Source organism: Hydra viridissima, unplaced genomic scaffold (genome assembly GCF_058129835.1).
Source record: "Hydra viridissima isolate aposymbiotic clone 2 unplaced genomic scaffold, HvirCarnegie_v1 scaffold_2, whole genome shotgun sequence".
Taxonomy (NCBI): domain Eukaryota; kingdom Metazoa; phylum Cnidaria; class Hydrozoa; order Anthoathecata; family Hydridae; genus Hydra; species Hydra viridissima.
The window spans coordinates 26,210,929-26,224,010 of record NW_028324301.1 but is presented as its reverse complement, the minus strand read 5'-3'; the positions used below and the strand labels follow the sequence as shown (position 1 = coordinate 26,224,010).

General features: G+C 36.0%; 1 protein-coding gene across 1 annotated transcript; it reads right to left on the bottom strand.

Moving 5' to 3' along the window:
* Nucleotides 1-2,500: 2,500 nt before the first annotated feature.
* On the bottom strand, nucleotides 2,501-10,420 carry LOC149892636 (uncharacterized). The gene is made up of 5 exons (XM_090080012.1): nucleotides 10,349-10,420; nucleotides 3,667-6,687; nucleotides 3,344-3,409; nucleotides 3,026-3,082; nucleotides 2,501-2,869 (listed from the first exon to the last, which is right to left on the bottom strand). Exons 2-5 carry the CDS (start codon nucleotides 6,656-6,658, stop codon nucleotides 2,550-2,552), a joined length of 3,435 nt encoding a protein of 1,144 aa, XP_089936138.1. The 5' UTR covers nucleotides 6,659-6,687; nucleotides 10,349-10,420; the 3' UTR covers nucleotides 2,501-2,549.
* Nucleotides 10,421-13,082: the final 2,662 nt, after the last annotated feature.

Here is a 13,082-nt window from a genome sequence, read left to right as displayed (position 1 = left end):
CTTTCCTCTTTTAACATTAGCTTATGTAGCTTGACATCACAGAACACAAAAAGATAAAATAAAATATAAGACAAACGTAAAATGAAAAATAGATGTAGCTTAAGTTAGACTGCATAAAAAACCAACAACATAATAATCTAACAGGTATGTTTAAGTTGAATTAAATAAAACCCTCTGCGCAAATATAGGTATGCTAGAGAGTAAAAAGGCATAAAAAGCCTCGCTACTTTGTTAAAGGTAGTTTTTGAATAGTTTTTCAAAGACAGGTTAGCGTAAATTTCCTCTTTAAAGTTTAGCTTATGTAGCTTGACATCACAAAATATAAAACTCAAAAAGACAAGATAAAATATAAGATAAACGCAAAATAAAATATAGATGAAACTAAAGTTAGGCTGCATAAAAAACCAACAACATAATAATCTACTAGGCATGTTTAAATTGAAATAAATAAAATCGTTTGCGCAAAAATAGCTATGTTAGAGAGTAAAAGTGCATAGAAAGCCTCGCTACTTTGGTGTAAAAGAAGTGGATCACTAGATACAACATTTTAAAATCGTGTGCTATCTCTATCGATTAAGGTGGTTTTCGAAAGTTTTTTCAAAGCAAAAATAGCGTAGTCTTCCTCTTTTAAATCTAGATTATGTCTAAGGTAGTTTTTGAACAGTTTTTCAAAGAAAGGTTAGCGTAGCTTTCCTCTTTTAACATTAGCTTATGTAGCTTGACATCACAAAACACAAAACTCAAAAAGACAAAATAAAATATAAGATAAACGTAAAATAAAATGTAGATGAAGCTAAAGTTAGGCTGCATGAAATAAACGGGTAACAATATTTTTCTATGTATGTTTACATTGAGTTATATAAAATCCTCTGCGCAAATATAGGTATGTTAGAGAGTAAAAGTGCATAAAAAGCCTCGCTACTTTGTTAAAGGTTGTTTTTGAATAGTTTTTCAAAAAAAGGTTAGCGTAGTTTTCCTCTTTTAACATTAGCTTATGTAGCTTGACATCACAAAGCACAAAACTCAAAAAGACAAAATAAAATATAAGATAAACGTAAAATAAAATACAGATGAAGCTAAAGTTAGGCTGCATAAAATAAACGGGTAACAATATTTTTCTATGTATGTTTACATTGAGTTAAATAAAATCCTCTGCGCAAATATAGGTATGTTAGAGAGTAAAAGTGCATAAAAAGCCTCGCTACTTTGTTAAAGGTAGTTTTTGAATAGTTTTTCAAAAAAAAGGTCTTTAAAGTTTAGCTTATGTAGCTTGACATCACAAAACACAAAACTCAAAAAGACAAGATAAAATATAAGATAAACGCAAAACAAAATATAGATGAAACTAAAGTTAGGCTGCATATAAAACCAACAACATAATATTCTACTAGCCTAGTTTTCCTCTTTTAAGTTTAGATTATGTAGCTTGACATCACAAAACGCAAAAAGGCAAGACAAAATACAAGGTAAACGTAAAATAAAGTAGAAGTGAAACAAAAGATAGGTTGCATAAATACAAAAACTGCATTGCCAAAAATAGAATTTGTTGTCTAGAAAGACTTTTTAAAGTTTGTTTCTTTCGTCTATTGACTTAGTGAATCGCGATCTGGTTTTTCTTAGGCGCGCTTGTTTCTTAGTTGTTTTTTTTTGTAAAGAAAGTTTATTCAGACGTTTTTTTTACGCAACTCCTTTAACATTATTTTTAACAAAGTATTCTTTTATACGTGTTTACATTGAAATAAAACCCTTTGCGTAAATAGAGATAAATTAGAGAGCAAAAGCCTCACTACTTTGCAGAAGAAGAATTGGATGGCAAGATACAACTTTTTAAATTCGTGTGCTTTCTCTTTTAAGGTACTTTTTGAATATTTTTTCAAAGAAAAGTTAGCGTAGTTTTCCTCTTTTAAGTTTAGCTTACGCAGCTTGACATCACAAAACGCAAAAACCAATAAGGCATGATAAAATACAAGATAAACGTAAAATAAAATAGAAGTGAAACAAAAGTTAGACACCATAAAAAAAAAACAAACAAAAAAAAAAACATAATATACTTCTATGTATGTTTACATTGAACTTAATAAAATCCTTTGTGTAAATATATGAAAAAATAGAGAGTAAGAGTTCATAAAAAAAGCCTCGCTATTTTGCTGAAGAAGAAATGGATGTCTAGATCTTTTAAAATAAGGAACTTTTTGATTTCTTTTTCCGAAAAATGGTTGGAGCAGTTTTCCTTTTTTAAATTTCACTTATGCAGTTTAACATCACAGAAAATATTAATTTGCTTTTTAACAAACTCTTAAAAACATCAGAAGTAATTCTAAATGCAACTCTATTAAAAGTGTTAACAGAATAACAAAACGACTTTTTTTTTTTTTTAAAGATAAAAAAAGTTTGAACTATCTTTAAATAAGAAATGTGAGAACAGTTTAACAGAACTTCTTGTTTATTATGTATTTAGCGAAACAGATAAATATATTTGCAAAAGCATAGAGAAAACAAACTACACAAAAGGCCCATCTTTATTGCCAAACTGAACAAACTTTTCTAAACTACATAAATGGTCTCACTATATTGCCATATTGAACAAACTTTTCTAAACTACCCTCTTTTTGAATTTTTAGCTTCATGTTTTTAATTTTGTCTTTAATATGGCTTCGGTAGGAGTACTTTTGCAAGACATGAATGAGCTTGTCACTGCTATGATTTGCCAAGATGCCAAGGTAATCTTTGTACGAGCAACTTGAGCTTACATCTGTAAACACGTCTTGCAAGATGTATGCCAACACTAAAGCTGCACATCGAGGAAAACTTCTGGTGTTGAACCATTCGTTGTGGCCAGGGCAAGCATTCAGCTTTTCAACTATTTCATCTAAAATTTTACAAACTCAAGTCATAACACAAAGAGATTAAATCGAATATTCATTTGGTTCTGAAGCATGACAAGATTAATTTTGTTTTTTTATTTGTTTTTTTTGTTGACCTTATTGTTTGCACTGATAGCAATAACTGGTTTTTGAAAGATTACCTAATTGGCATTGGCTAACTTCTGCTTTGTTTTCCTTTGTTCTTGGCTGAGTTGATCCTGAAATAAAATAAAACCATGTTCATTTTTCTAATTCATAAAAAAACCATCAACAGTTTCTAAGTGTTAGAGATAATAACAAGCTGTGCATGATTTCTAACGGTGATGTTTCTAACTTCATCATTAGAAATCGGGTAGACACAACTTTCTAAAAGTGCACTTAGCAATGATGGCTAGTTTTTATTAACAGTTAACCATCTGAAATTGTGCAAGAAGAGGTTTGTGTTTATATATGTTTGTATAAATTAGGTTTTACATTACCGATGTGTTCTTGAGTAAAAGATGGCATTTCCAACTTGATTTTTTTTCTTCTTGGATCTTTTACTTCTAAAACATAATCAGTTTTAGTATCATTCACTTGTGTAAACATTTAAGCAATCACAGAATTAGTCCTGCAACAAATACATACACACTTCTGTGTTGTTTTTTTTGTTTTTTTTTTTGTTTTTTTTATTGTTTTTCTTTTTTTTTTTTTTTTTTACAGCTTTAACAATAACAATAGGGCAAGGAGTTAATTTGGGCATTTTTATTTTTTGAAAGCGTGTTGAGATTTGCATAAAAATCAAAAATCAAAAAGAATTTACCTCTGGATGTACAAGCAAGACTTTGGCTAAATAGACTACCAACAGATTGAACAGCACCAGGTGAGGGCTGTTTTTCAAGAACAGTACCAGCCTGTTGGACTGGAACAGCTGAAAGAAACAAACTGGGTTTGGCCATCGTTTGCTGACGAGCAACAAGATTAGGAGCCAGAGGAACAGAAAAGACCTCTTTTGAAGGATTAAAAACAACTTGCAGAGAAGGAGCAACATGAACAGGTTTGGCAACCACTTGCTTATGAGCAGGTTCAAGAAGAGCAGGTTCAAGAAGAGCAGGTTCAAGAAGAGCAGCTTCAGGAGGAGCATGGAAAACACGTGTGACAGCCATAAGATTATCTTGCTGTGAAGCAACATTAGACACTGTTTCCAGCAGAACAGAAAAGACCTCTTTTGAAGGACTGAAAGCAACTTGTTGAGCAGGAGCAGCAGAAACAGGTTTGGCAACCACTTGCTCACTAAAGTAAACTGGAGAAAGTTGTGCATGGTGTTCAATAAAATCCGGTTCATCAGGAAATAATGTTAATGCAAGAGGAGAACAAGCTGTGCCAACAGGAACAGCTAGAGTCTGATCTACATCCATACAAACAGCTTGTTCATTAGGAACTAGTTGTGCAAGAGCAGAGGATAGTTCAAGAACTGGACCAGCGATTGTTTGTTCAGAAGGAACAGACGAAACAGGAGTTGAGCTAGGTTCACACAAGAAATCTACAACATGTTCGTTGCTGTCCTCTAAAGGAGCATTGTTTTCTACAGCTGGAGAAAATGGAACCACTGTGGTACAACCGAAAGTAGCAGCACATTCTTCAGAGTCAGAACCGGAGTCTGAATCTTCCTCAAAAATGTCCTCAACATCATGAAAACCGTACTCCTCTGCATTAGTTCGGAGCCAGTCCATCACATCCTTCTCCTCCTTTGGTGGTCTCTCAGACTTTTCAACAGTCAAAGACTCTATGACTCCGAAGGACTGTCCGATGCCCAGGGCAAAGCGCAACTCCTCTGCAGCGTTCCACTGGGACACATAAAAGCTATCCATTGTGTGTCTGCTGTGCTTCATGTAGAGTGTAGCAAACCGCTCGCGATCTTCTTTGCTGTTGTTGGCAAAGTAAGTGGCTATCGAACCGCGAATGCAAGTGGGAGTAAGACGCTTCATGGGAATGTTTACTTGGCTTTTTCTGAAGCAGGACGTCAGGCTAGAGGTGATAGCAGAGGAACCCATCTGGTAAACAGGCACTCTAGTTGCACCTAGTGTCACACCTTCGTCTTTGTTGGCTCTCACCGAAGGAAAAAGGGGCCTGTAGCAGTCGCTCAACTCCAAAACAGTCTTGGTGTCTGCAGCCATGTAGTGAGAGTCGTTGACAAGAAGGTCTCTGTATCTCAGCAAATAAATATCGATCAACACTTTCAAGTCGTTCGGCACTAGAATGTTTTTGGCTCCGTACTTGTATGCTGTTTTGTAGCGCTCTTGCACAATGCAATATCCACACTCACTCTTCTCAGCAGCCATGTAGTCTCTAATGTTTAAAAGAGCAATGTTAGATTTTCTTAAACTGTTAATTACAGTGACAGAGAGCAGAAGATGGTTTCGTAGAGACACAGCATTGTCTCTAGTCAGCGGAAGAGACGCCTTTCTAATCGATTCCACTAAGTCTCTTACGTATGCAGACTTGCCATATTCGGTCAGCAAACTGACATTGATGATGTTGATGCTTTTTCTTCTTTTCACAAGGCTCCTCCTCAAAGAACGAAAGGGCCTCAGCACTTTTCGCAACTCATCCACCTTGCAGCGCAAACGTCGGATGGCCTCATGAGAAAGTCCGAAATAGACGTTTCTGGCTTCACTGAAACGAAACAGGAGACAAAGGGAGACGAGGCGGTTGTACAACGTGTGACAAGACATGGCTTTTGTTTGGTCAAGTTCACTCAGCTTGGAATTGAGCTGAATTTTCTTAAAGTGCAAGGAGAAGTATCTATCCTCCAAAACATTGGAATTGGTGAGGGCGTTTGGGTGCAGCGTCAACGTGCTGTCACAACAAGTCAATATTTCCACAACTGCATTTTTGTAGATCTTTGCTTGTGACCAAGTGTTGTTGTTGGCTACCACAAGCCACTTTTCAAAGTCTCTGAAGAGCTCATCTGCTGACTGGTAATAAAAGTGAAAAGCATCTTTGTCCAGCTGAAACAAGAGTCTCTTTTCTTCGGTCAAGACATAGGAGCTGGAAACCAAGTGCTCTAAGGAATCGAAATCAGAGTCAAGGACGGATTCGGTGTTCAGCTCTTTGTTTTCTACAGAGGTGCATTGGTTTGCAGAAGGAGCCTCGGACGAACCAGCAACTGGTGAGGGCAAGCTTAAAAGAGGATCAGAGGAAAGAACCGGAGAAGAAAAAGAGGAGGAAGGCCCAGGAGCAGAGGATGCAGAGCCTGATGCAGACGCTTGTTCAGCTACTGGCTTAATACCAAAGAAGGCAGGTCGAATAAATTGAGGGACATAGAGCTTCTCGTTGTCGTATCGCTTTGCCTCTGCAATCTTTTGTTTGATCATCTTGGAATCGTAGAAATGAGTCTCTTTCAAGTGTATGTCCAGTCGGTCGTAATACTTCCAACATTGCAAACAGGGGTAAGGTTTTGGACAGCCGGACTTGCGTTCGAGACGAGCATGCTGAAACTTCCTGACCATTGCAGAGTAAAAGATGGAAGCTTCATCCAAAGTCCAAGAATGATCTTTTTTAGTCAAGTGTCTTTTAATGCTTGTGGACGAATGTTTGCACAAAGGCATCGGACAGCTAACAGCGTACCTCTTCTTGGTACCATAGAAAGGTACAACCCTGTTTACGGAGCCACACGCTGCAACTAATGCGGCCCTGACTTTGTTTTTGAGCTTTAAGTCTCTCTGTTCTTGTGACTGCTTTCTTTTCTTTTTTTTTGCTTTAGAGTTTGGAGAAGAAGCAACAACAGAGTTGTTTTCTTGTGAAGAAGACATGTTCAGGTGTTTGTTTGCAACGGTTTTTGCTAAAAAAAGGAAACCAGTCAGTGAGAGTTTTTTTCTTCTGCCTGCATCCAATCCTGGAATGTTTACAACTGCAGGGAAGAGCTGTGTTTTTTCGAATCCTCTGCAAAAGAGAAAAAAAGAAAGAAAAGAGAGCAACAAGAAGAAACAAAGTTTCCACTAGCAAATGAAAAAGAATGAGAGCAACTAGCATTACATGCATGGTGGCAGCAGTGATTGCTATTATGAGAAGGAGAATGAGAAAAAAAAAAAGAAAAAGAAAAGAAACAAATAAATAAAGAGATGGAGTTTGAGAGGATCTCGCAACCATATGACTCAAAGAAAGAAACTGTGTTGAAAAAAGGCAAGAGAGGGCAAATAGAACTTGCTAACAAGGACAAATGACAGACATAACTACAACAGTAACAACTCTCATTGCAAGCATAATAACAACAGCATCAGCATCACTGACTCAGAGAGTGTTGACATAACAAAAAAGAAAACAAAAGTACAAGCCAAGTGGGGGAACATTAACAAACACTCATTGCAACTATAACAACAACAACAACAGCAACAGCATCACTGACTCAGAGGGTATTGATAAAAAAAAACAAGCAAAACAAAAACAAACAAAAAAACAAATAAAAAAACAAAACAAGCAAATTGGGTGAACAGTAACAACTCTCATTGCAAGCATAATAACAACAACAGCATCAGCATCAGCATCACTGACTCAGAGAGTGTTGACAAAATAAAATAGACAATAAGCAAGCAAAGTGGGTGAACAGTAACAACTCTCACTGCAAGCATAATAACAACAACAGCATCAGCATCAGCATCACTGACTCAGAGAGTGTTGATAAAATAAAACAGATTATAAACAAACAAAGTGGGTGAACAGTAACAGCTCTCATTGAAAGCATAATAACAACAACAGCATCAGCAACAGCATCACTAACTCAGAGGATATATAAAAAAACAAACAAACAAACAAACAAAACAAAAACAAAAAAAAACAAGCAAAGTGGCTGAACAGTAACAGCTATCATTGCAAGTAAAATAACAACAACAGCATCAGCAACATCATCACTGACTCAGAGAGTGGTGATAAAATAAAACAGATTAAAAAACAAGCAAAGTGGCTAAACAGTAACAACTATAAATACAAGTAAAATGACAAAAGCAGCAACAGCATCACTAACTCGCAGGGTGTTGATAAAAAAAAAAAGCAACAAACAAACAAAGCAAGCAAAGTGGGTGAACATTAACACTCATTGCAACTATAATAACACCAACAGCAACAGCATCAGTGACTCAAAGGGTGTTGATAAACAAAAACAAAGGCACAAACAAAACAAGCAGAGTGGGGGAACATTAACAACACTTATTGCAAGCATAATAACAACAACAGCATCAGCATCTCTGACTCAGAGAGTGTTGATAAAATAAAATAGATTATAAACATGCCAAGTTTGTGAACATTAACAAACACTCATTGCAACATATAACAACGACTACAGCAACAGCATCACTTACTCAGAGAGTGTTGAGAAAAAAAACAACAAAAAAAACAAAAACAAAACAAAACAGAAAACAGAAGTACAAGCCAAGTGGGGGAACATTAACAAACACTCATTGCAACTAAAACAACAACAACAGCAACAGCATCACTTGCTCAGAGGATATTGATAAAAAAAACAAACAAACAAACAAACAAAACAAGCAAAGTGGCTGAACAGTAACAGCTATCATTGCAAGTAAAATAACAACAACAGCATCAGCAACATCATCACTGACTCAGAGAGTGGTGATAAAATAAAACAGATTAAAAAACAAGCAAAGTGGCTGAACAGTAACAACTATAAATACAAGTAAAATGACAAAAGCAGCAACAGCATCACTAACTCGCAGGGTGTTGATAAAAAAAAAAGCAACAAACAAACAAAGCAAGCAAAGTGGGTGAACATTAACACTCATTGCAACTATAATAACACCAACAGCAACAGCATCAGTGACTCAAAGGGTGTTGATAAACAAAAACAAAGGCACAAACAAAACAAGCAGAGTGGGTGAACATTAACAACACTTATTGCAAGCATAATAACAACAACAGCATCAGCATCACTGACTCAGAGAGTGTTGATAAAATAAAATAGATTATAAACATGCCAAGTTTGTGAACATTAACAAACACTCATTGCAACTATAACAACAACAACAGCAACAGCATCACTTGCTCAGAGGATATTGATAAAAAAAACAAACAAACAAACAAACAAAACAAGCAAAGTGGCTGAACAGTAACAGCTATCATTGCAAGTAAAATAACAACAACAGCATCAGCAACATCATCACTGACTCAGAGTGTGGTGATAAAATAAAACAGATTAAAAAACAAGCAAAGTGGCTGAACAGTAACAACTATAAATACAAGTAAAATGACAAAAGCAGCAACAGCATCACTAACTCGCAGGGTGTTGATAAAAAAAAAAGCAACAAACAAATAAAGCAAGCAAAGTGGGTGAACATTAACACTCATTGCAACTATAATAACACCAACAGCAACAGCATCAGTGACTCAAAGGGTGTTGATAAAGAAAAACAAAAGCACAAACAAAACAAGCAAAGTGGGTGAACATTAACAACACTTATTGCAAGCACAATAACAACAACAGCATCAGCATCACTGACTCAGAGAGTGTTGATAAAACAAAATAGATTATAAACAAGCCAAGTTGGTGAACATTAACAAACACTCATTGCAACTGTAATAAGAACAACAGCAACAGCATCACTGACACAAAGGGTGTTGATAAACAAAAACAAAAACACAAGCAAAGTGGGTGAACATTAACAACACTCATTGCAACTATAACAACAACAACAGCAACAGCATCACTGGCTCAAAGGGTGTTGATAAAATAAAGAAACAAAAACAAAACAAGCAAAGTGGGTGAACAGTAACAACTCCCATTGCAAGCATAATAACGACAACAGCAACAGCAACACCATCACTGACTCAGAGAGTGTTGATAAAATAAAATAGATTATAAACAAGCCAAGTGGGGGAACATTAACAAACACTCATTGCAACTGTAACAACAACAACAGCAACAGCATCACTTACTCAGAGAGTGTTTATAAATAAAACAAAAAACAAAAACAAGAAACAAAAATACAAGCCAAGTGGGTGATTACTAACAGCGCTAACAGCAGCAACAACAGTGTCTTTAGAAACAACAAACAAGTACAACAGCAACAACTGCTTTTACAGAGTATAACAATAACAACAACATGGCACTAACAACAACAAAAGGGTTGGAATAAAAACCTGTAGGCAAAAGGAGAGCTGCATTCAGACAAGATCGATTACAAAGAGGCTCTTCTTTAGGACAGAGGAGAAACTGCTTTTGAGGGACAGAGGGACTTTTGTTGTTGTTGTTGTTGTTGTGCAGAAACCAACAAACTTTTATTGAACCGAATATAACCGAATATAACCGAAAGTCTTGTTTGCTTCTGTTTTGTGCCATCAAGAAGGGAAAACAAAACATCACAAAACAAACGAAGCAAACGAAACAAACAAACAAACGAACGAAACAAACAAAAAAACGATTAAATAAATAAACAAACAAACGAAACAAACAAACAAACAAAAACAAATAGGAAAAACAGAAAACGCAGTACCGAAACCTCGCCATTTTTATCCTTCCTCGAGCTTTCTTTGGGCGCCAAAGACCGAGAAAGTTGAGCAAACGTGACGTTGAGGGGGGGGGGGGGGGTACTTAAGGCCAGCAGACCGACCAATGGCAAGCTTAGGAGAGACCCACGTGAATGTTACATTTTCTTTCTATGTACGCTGAATCCGCTCAAAGTCTGGAATTTCCAGCATTCACGTGTCATCACTCCAGCCACCAGATTGGCCCACACTTTGCACACTTTCAAGACTAGAACTTCACTTAATCACAAATTGAGCCAAAAAAAAACTAAGTCTCGCATGGCGACAACTTTTCCAAAAGCAAACAAAGGCAAACAAAGGCAAACGAAGGCAAACGAAGAAAAAACAAAAACAAGTAAACAAAAACAAAACCGAAAAGGGAGAGAGAGAGCAAGTCGACTCATTTCTTTCGACTGCCTTAAACGAGAAGTCTAAAACGTTTAAAAGTTGAAAACTAAGTTTTTTAAATGAACTGCACCGAAAAAACTTTACGACAGTTTAGCTGGTTAAAAACGCAGAGGAAAATATTTTATAAAATTTAAGCGTTCTAAAGATGTCCATTTTTGTTTTTGTTTTTTTTTTATTTTGGTTTGTTTCTGGTTTGCTTCTTTTTTTTTTTTTAAATTCTAGCGATCGAGCATATTTGAACGGTTTCATCAACCTGTTGGCGCACGTGCTCGAGAGCTAGAACTTTGATTGCTTTTGTTGTTGAGAATTGAGAATGTCCGAGCAGGTTTTTTTATCGATTTCATCGCTTGTGGCGAGGCAAAAATCAAAACGCTTTTTGGACGAAAGAAAGGAGAGGAGATTAAAAGGAAAAAAGAGAAGAAAAAAAAAAACAAAAAAATAGGTTATGTGTCATAAACATTTATTTTCTCACGCGATGACGTCTAGTTTTGTTAGAGTAATTAAAATATGGTATCAAGTTTGTAATTTCTATCTTATTTTTAGTTACGGATAATTGCCAATTATGTCACGTTTAGTATACACAACGCTGTTTTCTTAATAGCAATATGATACAAACAAGTTATAAAAAAAAAAAGCGTTCGCTCGATCTTCCTTAGTCAGTTGAACAAAAAGAAATTTTCACAACATATGATTGATTTGGTTGTCCTAGCAAGCTGTTTTAGCAAACGACTAGAGGTTGCAACTGTTGTTCATTGAAAACGAAAAATCTAGCGTCAGCAAGAAATTTTTGAATACATAATGTACACAAAAGTGGCACTAACAAATGAAAATGTAAAAAAAAATGTTTACCTTGATGCCAGACTCGCAGAGATGTTGTCGCTCGTTGCTATCGACTGCGAACAGCTTTGTTGTTTTTCGAAGTGCCTCTTCACTCTACTTATAGCCGAAGTTTTGGCTTCGAAAAAAAATACGAACGTCGTTAAGCTCAACGAGCTGCTTTAATTGTTGTTCGTGCGAAAACGAAATGCTTAAACGGATAAAAGTGTTGGCGTAATTACACTTTTCGACCGCGATGCAGTTTGTCAACAACTCTAGCGTACTTTTTTGGCTCGTGGAGCAAAAAAGCCTCATGATAATAGCAAAGGCTTAAAATGTCTTAACATGTCAGCAAAGGCTTAATATGCTTAATAAACTGTGGGTTAAGTTTTTGCGGTGCAGCTCATTAACAACTTAATTTGCAACTTGCTGGCACAAGCAAACGTTTATGACTTCTCGTTTAAGACAGTTGAGCGAAATCAGTCGACTCACTCATTCTCCCTTTTCTGTTTTGTTTTTGTTTTGTTTTTTTGTTTTTGTTTTTGTTTGTTTTTTTTTTCTTTGTTTGTCTTTTGTTTAAAATGTAAAAAACTCGAAAGGAAAGTTGTTGCTTTGTTTGCTTATTGAAAGTTTTCGCCAGTTGCAAGACTTAGTTTTGTTTTTGTTTACTTATTAAAATATCGAGGAAAATATTTGAGGACATCGCATTCTAAAGGTGCCTTTTTAATAAAACATCTAACGATTTAGCTTTTAACGTTATGCTCAAAAGAATGCCCGTTTCGGTTTCTTTTTTCTTTTTTTTTTTTTTTTTTCCTTTGTTTCAATTGGGCAGAGTGCTCATTTGAGCAGCCCGCCCATGATCCAAAATTAGGACTTTTCTACGAGATACTTTTCATGGACTGTTGTAATTTCAGCAGACCAACACAGTGACTAGTTGGTAGTGTGTGTTAGTTCCGCTTTCATTCACGGTTGAGCGGACCTGTTCGATTACTCGAACATTGGTCACGTCTGGAACGTGAGAATGCTAGAGTGCGTTTTACTAACAATTTTATCGCTTGTGGCCAGGAAAGCAAAACTTTCCGTTTTTGTCTTTTGCATTCTAAAGGTGCCTTCTTAATAAAACCTCTAACGATTTAGCTTTTAACGTTATGCTTAAAAGAATGCCCGTTTCGATTTCATTTTTTTTTTCTGTTTGTTTTTGTTTTTGTTTTTTTTTTTCAATTCGGCATTTTAAGGGTGCCTTTATAACAAGATCTAACGATATAGCGTTTAATGTTGTGCTCAAAAAAAAAAAAAGTGCCTTTTATATCTCTCAATGGTCTCCAACGATAAAACTGCCGACCAATCGCAACGATTAAACAGCCGACCAATGGCAGCTCAATAGTCTCCAAACATGAAACTGCCGACCAATGGCAGCTCAGTGGTTTGAGAAGTGAGATCATTCGATTTCGTTTTATTATCTCCAGTTTGAACTAGTGC